Source organism: Chelmon rostratus, chromosome 3, assembly GCF_017976325.1.
Source record: "Chelmon rostratus isolate fCheRos1 chromosome 3, fCheRos1.pri, whole genome shotgun sequence".
NCBI lineage: Eukaryota > Metazoa > Chordata > Actinopteri > Chaetodontiformes > Chaetodontidae > Chelmon > Chelmon rostratus.
In genome coordinates, this window is record NC_055660.1 from 18,090,216 (window position 1) to 18,101,563 (window position 11,348).

General features: G+C 44.6%; 1 protein-coding gene across 1 annotated transcript; it reads right to left on the reverse strand.

The window, feature by feature from the left end:
* Positions 1-620: 620 nt before the first annotated feature.
* On the reverse strand, positions 621-8,323 carry LOC121604323 (voltage-dependent calcium channel gamma-4 subunit-like). Its single transcript, XM_041933812.1, has 4 exons — positions 8,101-8,323; positions 3,252-3,335; positions 1,743-1,883; positions 621-1,180 (listed from the first exon to the last, which is right to left on the reverse strand). Exons 1-4 carry the CDS (start codon positions 8,321-8,323, stop codon positions 621-623), a joined length of 1,008 nt encoding a protein of 335 aa, XP_041789746.1.
* Positions 8,324-11,348: the final 3,025 nt, after the last annotated feature.

An 11,348-nucleotide genomic window follows, 5' to 3' on the forward strand; every position in this document is an offset into this window, starting at 1 on the left:
AGTTGTGAAGGCGTAAGACTGTAAGAGGTGTGCAGATTAAGTTAGCACCAGTTGTGTTAATTTCCAAGCAAATACAATACAATAATACTCAAAGAAGCACATAAATCACTTCATTCTAGGAGACAAACGTCTTTTTGTCTCAGAAGAAAAGACAGAAGCTCCTTTCCAAAAACACAGTACAGCTATTTTAGAAGAAAAACATCATTACCTGAAGGTCAATATTCACAATCTTTATTATACTGAGCATCAAGTCTATAAAAGATCGATCTTTTTATCAGGAAAAGCCTTAAGTGACTGTCCTTAAAAGAACACCAGTCACTCGCACATAGTGTGGCTCACATTTCAGAGTTAAACTCAGATACTGCTACAAACTGTCTGCATCTGCTTTTTCAACAAGAGTCGTATCATTAAGACTTGTTTTGATATCACGCTTTGTCTTCCTGCTACTGACAGACTGGCACTTTTTCTGTCACCGAGCGACACGAGGAAAACAATTCGGAGCTCTGACCTTTCAGCAGAGCTGTTGCCTGAACAGCCCCGGGGACGATTTGTCCTTTCTCATCAACTGTACAATGTTTTCCGCGAAGCTCATTGTTTCACACGGCGGTAAACTCCTGACCTCATACCGGTGTGGTCCTCCTGTTCGCTCCATCTTTCAAATCTTTCTGGAAGCAGTTGTGGACTTGTAAAAAGTCCCTCTCTGGGCTGTAGGGCCCTCCGGTCCCACTTCCGCCCTTCAGAGGGTCCCTGCTGAGGGCGTACAGGGATATATCCCCCATCGGCAAACCCATCCCCAACCCTCCTCCTCCTCCTCCTGCGCCGCTTCCTCCACCCATCTTCAGGCCCACTGGGGAGGGCTCGCGAGACGGGTCGCTCGACCTCGAACTGGAGCGTGAGCGCCTTCGTCGGTAGCGGTAACTTGGGATCCGAGAGTATGGCGAGGATGAGGAGGTGGTTTTGATGAAGTCGCGCCGGGCTCTGAAGCGTGTCTCTTTGTTTTTCTCTATATATATGTTGACCGCAAGAACACCCACTGACTCAGCCACGATGAAGGAGAGGGCGCCGAAGTAAAAGGACCAGCCGTAGTTATACTGGTTCTTCTTGTCCTCGTCCTTCTTGTCGCTGGGATCTCCGGCGTTGCTGGAGATGTAGACGATGATGCCGATGATGTTGCTCAGGCCTGAAGGGATGAGAGAAGAAGAGGGATGTGAAGAGAATAACGAGGGAAGATGAAAGTTTAAGCACATGTGGATGATAAAGACCAGAAACTACGCACACATTGCTACACCTATACCTTCATCACATTCAACACCTCGTCATCTTTACAAATTAAGTCTATTCCTCATTGAGTTCAATCCTTTTAGTAAAACAAAGAGGTATTATCATGAAAATGTGATTTGAATAATCATATCCGTCTTGCACATTTTCACCTTCTCACCTTCTTCTTTGCATATTCACAAAGAATTATCTGTCACTGCCAATTAGAAAGAAACAATGGCTTCGGGGAACGGGAAGATGCGTGTGAGTTATCTGCACTTTATCCGCTGTTTTATGTAAAAACAACAAATACACCACAGGGACAAGGAACACGCGCTATTTTTTTGTTGAAATGTAGAAAAAGTTGGAATAACTTTAAAAGAAAGAGACCAAACTTAAAACAGACACTAAAGGGAGGCCCTCTCGCATGGCGTCTGTCTGTTGTTTGTGTGTTTATCTGTCGTGCACCGTCAGGCTCGTCCTACCTGCAGCCACAAACAGGATGCCGGCGCTGAGCAGGATGTTGCTTTTGTTGTTGTAGATGCGCCCGACCCCGACGCACAGGCCACCCAGCATCAGCAGAACGGTGCTGAGGATGGGGAAGAGGCTCGATGCACGAACTATACCTGCTCATACCAGACAGAGAGACACAGTAAAGCCTTCTCATCAATACGAACGACGGAATACATCACTTTGAAGATGTAAGATGAAGGCTTAGCAGGGTGTGATTCATCCATAATGACAACAGTGCCAACATGATGTTTTTAAAACTGCAATATTTTACAAGTAAAACAATATTAATACATTATCGCCTTATAAATCTGTCTTAGCACACACGCTAGCAAACAATTGTCTATACACACATCAGTCGACCTGTTTCTCCCCACCTGGCTAATCCAATTCACTTTCCTTTCAGCACTGTTTTGGTCTCCTCCAACCCTGAGGGAAATCTCTGGATCTTTAAACGCTAAATGCGCCACTACGTTCATCAGCTATTCACTAGTTTTGTGTGTTTGCTGGTTTTATGAGAGCTTCTCTGCTGTGACAGCAGCGGGAAAATAGTTTAACGAGAGCAGTGAAAGCAAACCAAAGCAGGAAATTCATTCATTCAGTAAAAAACTTAAAGATGCTATAATGCTACGCAGAGCCTCGAGGAACTCCCGAGTCTGGTGACAATTCTCTGTGGGTTCTTCACCTTTCACAAGAATTATGTGTCTAGCAGAGATGTTATTTCCAAAAGATCATCAAATATAAAATGAAGTTAACTCTAATCCCTTCAACCCAGTGGAAGCAAACAAGTATCCTGCTATACATTTACTGCTCACATGCTGATTGATGGCGGCCACAGCTGAAAATAAAAGCTAAAAATAACAGCGTCAGGCTTGTCTGCCTGACACATGTTGTAACTCTGCCATAAGTGTAGAAATAAAGAGAGTGAAAGGAGAACAAAAACTGCCTCAGGTTCAACAGATGAAGGCTTTCTGCAGATACTAAGCCCTGATTAGCAGGCGATCCTGCTCACGCTAACTGAGTGAGCGCTGGATTTAATTTGCATGAGCTTATTGAAATTCATCAATATAGACAACAGCAAAGATGGGGACAGTTGCTCTGGGGCATCAAACTAGAGCTCAGATGTGATATGCAAAGTGAAGCTGATCTGAGAGCTCAAGCTAAATGGACGGATTGACTGAACTGTAGACCGTCCACAGTGTTTGGACGATCTTGGGTGAAGCCCCTGGCAGTGACATGCCTTCATCAAACTACCGCGGCTTCACGTGGGTCATGTTTTAGACCAGCCCCGTAACTCATCGGCACCTAACGCACTTCATCATCTCCACAGCTCCAATTACTGTTATGACATCAGGCTTTTATGGGTGAGGGATAGAGATGTCATGACACATTAAGTACCCTTGTGATAACTCCATCAGCACATGAAGAAAAAGAGACGATTACGGGTCGAAGTGTTTGAAGATGAAGAGGTTGCAGTGACTTACGTAAGATGTACTCTGAGCTGTCTGTATCGTAGTCGTTATCCTCTGGAAAATGATTGATCTGAAAACAGCTTCCTTTGTTGATACCTGCAGGGAAACCAAGCGCAGTGTGAACGTGACTGATGGCAGTGACACCCTGTGCAGGGGTGAAATGACAGCAGTGAAGAGGAAAATACTTTTTAACTACTCTTTATCATGGAGCCGAGCAAGAGATGCTCCAATTAAGACAGAAGGAACAAAAAGATCGACCGTCCACTGAATCGACATGCAACATTAATGACCCCAAGACAAATGAGTCATGGAAAACTGGAGTCTAAACTAATACTGAACTGTCTTGTTTTCACCTCTAACCATGTCAGAGACCATTTGAGGACAGGCTGCAGCGGATCTGAGGTTCTTAAGTTCTCAAGCCCTCGGGCACCTTCTATTCAAAGACCCAGTCTCTTCACTGAGAAAATCTTCCCTCCACTTTTAAGGGAATAAAACATTGGATCATTATGAATATTGAAAGGTTAGACTTTGAATTGCGCCTCATTCTGCTGCCTCATCCTGTCAGTTCTGCCTTTGCTACTGTTAGTAGCTCTGGAGTCAAGCCAGACACCTGTAGCACACCTGCACATGTGTGGATGGACATGCATCATCTGTCCCGAACTGATTAAACATGTCTTAAAACATCAACTCTGTTTGGATTCTCTCAATGAACAAGTAGTATCAGCTCTTGGTTATCCATTGAAATTTCAGAATTTGCGTGTTAAGATAAGGTCATGCTCATTCAATAGGCACGACATCCTAAAATACAGTACGACTGCTAACCTTATCACTCAGTCCAAAGCATGCACACTGCTGTCGGTTATGTCTTAATAATTCTAAACTGCTGATTTGAAAATAAGTCTGAACCAAAAGATCGGAAAAGTCCACATTCTCAAAGATTTCGTGCCAGCCAATGGTGAGACTTGTTTGAAGTGTTCAGAGAAACTGGTGGTCACAGTGAGTCCTGGTCTTTACTCAAGAAGAATTCAGATGTTATTCTGAGCATCTGAAGTATCCGAGTGTCTGAAGCTTTTCGTCTGACGTGACAAAAATAAAAACAAATAAAAAAAGCTCAGTCATCTATCAAGTTTAGAGCATTTGGTCCAACTTACTCACTGCATTATAGTGAGATTTAAGATTTTTAGATTTTCTTCCTGAATTAAAGGCACCTTGTGAAGTTTTTGACCACTAGCAGCGCTATGGAGCAATTTTGCTGTTTGCAATTTCAGCTTTTTCTGTAGAAAGGACACACACACACGCCGAGAAACATGGCAATGCACACACACAATTCGCTAGCACTGAATATTAACATAACCACTCGACAGGGAACCATTAAAGCCTCTGTACTGTGTGCACCAGTCTGTCTGTTTCCATCTAAGCGTCAAGTAAAAGTGAAGTAAACTTTTAAAATATCGCATGAAAAAAGAAAGGAAATGTGCATTAGGCACATTTCTATCAGCTGATTTGTAGAGAATAAATAGGCTACCGAATGCGTAGTTCTGCCACTTACATGCACTGTGGCAAATAGTGGTAAGTAGCTCTTCAGTGCCGAGTGGGATTTTCGAGGGGGCGAACACTGTTTGCTGTGAGTTTGGCCAGTGGTGACGGTGTTGTGGCTACATATTCAAAAGAACATTAGCAGATTAGCACTGGCTGCTTCTTTCTATGCCTGAGTGGCTTTTTCCAACCTGGTTAGCACAGCCTCTGGCTGAATGGCATTTTGTGTTAGACAGCTCATCTAGATGAGCTACAAATGCTTTCGCCACGAGGACACACATAATGTGTTTTGCTGAGAAGCTCTGGATCTAAACAAAACAGAGGCTGTTTACGCAGGAGACCTTGTTTCTGACTTAATATTGCAGCATGATTTCATTCAAGCCATCAGCGCAAAATTTCAATGCCACATTTGTCTGCTACATTTTTATGGTTAATGTCTGACACCGCTGGGAAAGAGAGGGAAATAAGAGCAGAGATAAAGTGATGAAACATCCCAAGCAGCCCAGACTCGCTCTATCTCCGCCGACTCCACCCTCTCAGCCTCACTCTTTCAGTCTCTTTCAACTCTCATCCTCTATTTTTACAACACTCCTTCCACGATCATGTCTCAATTATCCACTTCTCTCCCTGCCGTGTTCTGAAATGTTTTCCTCCTCAACCCTCTCTCAGCTTCTTTTTCATTCTTTTTGTGGACCAAGCACACAAACACAATCACTGTGTGGTATACTGTGAGGGTATCTCAGTGTTTCAGCATAACAGGATGTTGATTGTGACTGACTGAAAGGTTAAGGAAAAAGCATTGACAGGTAGAAGGTAAAAGCTAACAAGAAAAAAGTTTTCTTTTGTAAGAGCAGACAAAGAGTGATAATGTCAAAGCGAAATAACCATATTAATAATGAATAGACGGAGGGCCAGTGAGTGAATAATGAGAGCAATGATGGCGAGAAAGATAGAGAGAGGAGAGAGAAAGAGAGGGAGCTCAGTAGGGGAGGTATCTCCCCAGAGCCCATCTGTCTGAGAGACCGGAGCCCATCTTTTATTACTCAGCATAGCTTCACCATGGCAACCTCCCCCTGGCAACCCAGAATCACATTTCTAGCTTGGCTTCTCAGAGGACGCCTTTGACATCTTACTAATGCATTCACCGGACTAACACACACACACACACACACACACACACACACACACACACACACACACATTAAGAAAAGCCACAAAACCAGAAAGCAGCCTTTCTGACACAGAGAAGCTCAATCAACCACATTAAGAATAAACTTGTTGAGCTGGTGGATTTGTCCAGCGGACGTCAGACCACACGTCTGTCTTTTAGTGCCACTCCACCGCGCTCTGCGATCAAGGGTGACTTGCTTAAGTGAGAGGGCTTGTTGTATTTCAGCACGAATGGCTGCAGAACAAGACCTCACTCCGTTTACACTTACGCTTGTTTGCCGTCATTGCTCACCTTCAGTGAACCTCCTCCTTGTTCTACAAGACGCAACTCATGCAGGCATCTGTTAGACATGTAGTAACGAGCATAATTCCCTCTACGAGGTTAACCATCGTCTCCCCGGGGGTTTACCCATCACTTATGCCTCTCATTTGACCTCATATAACAGGTTAGGCACCACCTTGTTCTTTGTTCCTGGAAGAAATTATCTGTCAATGGAAAAGCACAATGAGTGGTTGATTGAAGCTATTACTCTTATTGATGCTTTTAAAAACCGAAAGCAATCCATCCACAGAGGGACAACATACACACGGTAGGCAGAAACTGAAAGAATCACTTTGAATTTTTGACATTTGATGAATGCATTTAGCAAAAAGCAATTCAATTTCATGGGGTGTATCCCAATCGCCCATATGTTTGGAAGTCACCATGATCTTTGATTGGATGTCATCAACATTTTGACATCACCAGTCAGATATAGGTGTGCCACCAGAGGCCACTTACATCAGTTTTCACAACAGAGAAGGAGAGAGCAGGAGAAGGTGTGTTTCCAGCTCTGCATGCAACACAAATCCAACAATATGAGCGGGGAAAGAGAAGATGGTGGAAAAGACAGATGTTAAAGAACAACCAGGGCTGCATCTCACTTCTGTTGATGATGCTCTCAAGACAAAGAGAGGGGGAGAAAGAGAGTCTTTTGATTAACTTTACAGGAAATTCATTAATAGTCATGCACTTATAAACCTTAGAGTAGCAACAGTGCAGATCTCTCCACAAAACTGAGAGATGCTGCCTTCATGTCACATGGGAGCGTAGGAGATGCAAGCATCCTTCTTCAAAAAGCACTGGTGTCACAAATTCATCTAAACACCACGTGGTTGGAGGGTTGAAAACATTTCATTGATCACAAGCATTGTCTTCTGATCAGTGAGGAATGTCAACTGTTATTAAAACAACATCTACGATTTGATAAGCATTTACGTTGCAATGAGAGTGGTAGTATTAAAACGCCTTCGCAGTCAACAAGCTGCTGATTTTCCCCCTGTGGTTGCAACTGCAACATCTCTTTGGCTGCAAAACATGCCGCGGTGCCACCTGTAGGCAGCTGAGAAAAGGATGGTAGGGCTTCTTCAGGCAAGTCGTTTTCTTCCTAAAACGTTTCGTCTGTAGCTGGAACTTATTTCATCAGTCTAAGCGGTTTTATGGAAGTGGTTGCCAAGCAACGCTATCCAGTTAATGAGAGAATTAGGACGAATCCTTAAATTATTACTAGGCGAGACATTTTCTGCCTGTAACAAAATGTGAGACATAAAATAACGATTAGATTTGGCTCTATGTCATGATTTGTCCACTGGGTCCCCTTTGTCAGAGGCAAACTAAATCATTTACAAGAGAAATTGACGCAAACGAAGCATTACGCACGGACATCACCGCCTTTGCGCGCAACAAGCAGCTGTTTTCCCTCCAGTTTTTCTTTTACAGCACTATACCCACGTAACTTTCTAAATGTTAACGCACTGATCAATCGAAATGACTTATAATGACGTTGCACCCTATGGGCGATTTCCACTTTTGATGCGTCGTCACGTCACATAAACTGGTGAATGTTTGTTGCGAATGCCCGTGTACTAAGTTCAATATGGCATTGGTTTAAATACAGTTTTCCTTCACATATAGAACATATACTGGCTATACGACGACCATCCCGCGCATGTTGTTACCTCCCCACCGCAAAACAATCAGAAGATCAATTGGCTCATCAGTGGAAAAACAAACAAACAAACAAAAAAAAAACGCTCACCTGAGCCAATGCGCGGTTGGTATGTTTTTTAAAAAGTTTGTCTAATAGCGGTTCCAAACTTATTAGACTCATTTTACCTTCAATGCAGCAGATCCTCCACAGTCCGGAGTGGGTCAGGTCGCCTCGGACTTTCTTGGTTTGCAGCTGGGTCTCGTCCGTGGTGGCATTAGTGGCGTTGCAGATGTACGCCCGGGAGTACAGCCAGTAGTCGGTGCCTATGGCGATGGTCATGAGACTGAAGGCGGCAAAGGCCCCCACGATTGCCAGCAAAGTCTGAACCCCTCGGTCACACCATGCCATGGCGTCTCATAATGTGTGGATCCCCCACAGCTGCTTACGCGCGCGGCGAGGAGCGCACGGTGCCCATGATGGTGTTCGGAGGACGCGTCTCGCGGTTTTTGCTTCTCAACAAGCCAAGTCCCGATCCTTAACCGCTCGATCCGCGCCCCTCTTCCTTCTGCACTTCAGTCGGACTTCAATACAAGTTTCGAGTTTGACACGACCGCAGCTTTCCTTTAATTCCCCTGAGCAGAGTGGACACATCTCCTGTACTGCCACAGGTTGAACATTCACAACGCTTTCCTTGAACAAGCATACTTTTTAAGATAAAGTAAAGTTCAGAGCATCTTCAGGGCTAGGACTTCTTTTCTGTTTACTACTCAGTATTAAAGTGCACGCTTTCACAAAGGATAGAGCAGCGTTCATCCAGACCACACCTTCCACCGCTGCAGCCAAACCAATGGGAAACGGCTGTATGAGCAGCTGCTGGAGGAAGGAAACATCAGAGCTACACTAACATGTACAGTAATGTTAGACAGCAGGCAGACAGCAGGCAGCAGACAATTAAGAGCCTGTGTGAGGACAGAAAAACGCGTTCAGGGTTTACATTTAGACTTTCACACACAGTTAAAAGGCAGGTGCACTCGCCCACCAACACCACAAACACACGCAGAACATGCACACATCACCGTGTCTGCAGTTCAGAAACTGGGTTTCAAATGGTTTTCAAAGCATCCACATATCAAGCAAAGGATAAAAAAAACACCACCGCTGACAGCACGGTGGAGATTAGAGGGATGTGATGCGTGGCTGAACCAACAGCAATTTTAAAGGAGTGGAAAACACTGATGAAATATTTCTGAAAACATCCACCATGAACTCTTTGAAGTTAGACCAGTCTGCTCGCAAGATCACCCAGCTCAATAAAGTGAAAAAGTAAGACATGAACGTTGGCCACGGTCATAACTCTGATTGCATGTTCCTAAAAGAATACAGTCTCATACGTCTGTCACTTTAATCCCTTTCAGTTGGGGGTCTCTTTCAGTGAAACCATCTTTTTCACACTGACGCACACAGAGAGGCAACCAGAGGGCCTGCAGGGTTTGGCCGGGGCTACTGCTCTTTGTTCGGTCCCATCTCTTGGAATGGGATCCTCATCCTAAATTCCCAGGGTCTGAGCCACTTCCTGGTCCCTGCCAGCAGGGTTTGAATGTGTGTGTGTGTGTGTGTGTGTGTGTGTGTGTGTGTGTGTGTGTGCATATAGGGAGAGGCTGGGTATAGGATAGGGTAGTGAGGGTTAGGAGATAAATTGAGGAGGAAAGGACAGAGAGGCAGAGGGCGGGACAGGAGGAATGGTAAAATGAAAGAGAGATAAGAGAGGAGCATGCAGGAGGTGCAGGGAGAGGAGGTTTCAGGAGAGAGCTCACTAGTTTCACATATGAGGACTGGAGAGTGACAATTCTGTATTTGTGCCACATTTCTGGCTGTGATGCAGCAGAGTGGGCTGAGCTGGATGGAGCTGGAATATGTCCACTGGATATCTGTCGTCTTAACAAAAGGTGCAGGAGTGGGGGAGTCACAGCAGGTGAGCAGACAGAGGCCTGAGATATGTGATGAGATCAGATGAGCAGAAATATTTTGCACAACCTCTCTGAAAGCTTTTCTGCCACCATGTCATCGAAGGTATGAAATCACCTGCTGATGCTCTTTCTCTCCGGCCTTCAGGCTGGATTTCTGTTTCAGTTTGAAACGCCGGCTCGCTTTTACAGCTTGGTGCAGGAATTAGCTGCTAATCTTTAAAACAGTGGTACAGAGCTATTTTGGTTCACAACTCTGTGGTATTTTTAGGTCCTGAAATGCTGAAGTCTAATGAATTTTAATACGGCGTGCATCAGTTTCTCTTTTCAGCTCTGTATGGACACTGACATGTCTAATTAAAAATAGGGATGCGACTAACAGTTCGGTCGTTTTTTTTACCCTGTGAGACTAAGGATGATTTGTATTGAGCATTACTGAGCTCCTATCAGAGATCACAATGGAGTTCAGCAGCCCGTCCCACGATGCTCTCTCTTTTCCTCCCTCCTTACTCTCCACTCCTCAACCCCACAGAGGAACTCTTGGTGGTTGAAAGTTCATGACCACCAGCCACATTATCACATGTCCCTCTTGGACACAATGAAAGCTGGATGTCAGGACATATGTGCAGAGGATTTCCAGGGATGGATTAGACGTGCAAAGAGAGGACATGAGGTGTGCAGCTGATGAAAAGTTGAGGCCAAATGCAGAAGACAGTGGTGAGTCGCTGCAGTTTGCTACAAATCCATGTTAGGTGACTTACAGTATGGTGTACTCTGGTTTTCCAGCCACGCTGTCTTCATCTCAGTCAGTGTTTCTGTGATCCTTCCCTTCACACGCCTCATGTGGCTTGGCTTTCAACTGTTTTGTCCTTGGGCTGTTTTTGCATCCTGACAAGAAGCATCTGACTGCTGTCTTTGCTAAAAATGACATGCTGGCTTTTCAGCTAGCCTGTGTTATAATGGGAGTACACAGGGGCCGCTGATAATGACTTGAATTCTCATCATCGCCGTGTTCCCAAGTTCTTTTCAACTTCACTTCCTCCTTTCTCCACTTTCCAGCTTCTCCGTTGTCCCTGCTTAACTTGAGAGAGTGCTTTGACGCAGCTTGCCATTTCGCTCTGGTAATTGATGTCTCCTCCGCCAGCTTCCTCTTTTCTCCTTCTCTCCAGGTTTTGTTCTGTGCCAAGAGCGACTCCTCTATGACCTGGCTGAACTTGCCTCACAAATATTGCAGTTTAAGTGTTGATAGTTTCTTAACTGCTTTCTTTGCACTTGTTTTCCACCCAGTTTGAGTGGCTGCTGCAGGCTGGCCCATCAAGAGATGCTGCATGGCTGCCCGGTGCACAGCATTAGTGAATGTGGCAATATGCACTATCAAGGAAGAAATTGCATATTTTCTTTTGAAATAATTGCGTCAAAAATCAGGCTGATTTTGTCAAAATTGTACAGTGAAGGAGGAAAACTTTGGA

Coding starts and splice junctions, on each gene's coding strand:
- LOC121604323 (XM_041933812.1), bottom strand. CDS start 8,323: ATGGCATGGTGTGACCGAGGGGTTCAGACTTTGCTGGCAATCGTGGGG. Junction 3,336..8,100: donor GAGGATCTGCTGCATTGAAG/GTAAAATGAGTC, acceptor GTTTCCCTGCAG/GTATCAACAAAGGAAGCTGT. Junction 1,181..1,742: donor CATCCTGTTTGTGGCTGCAG/GTAGGACGAGCC, acceptor TCATCCCTTCAG/GCCTGAGCAACATCATCGGC.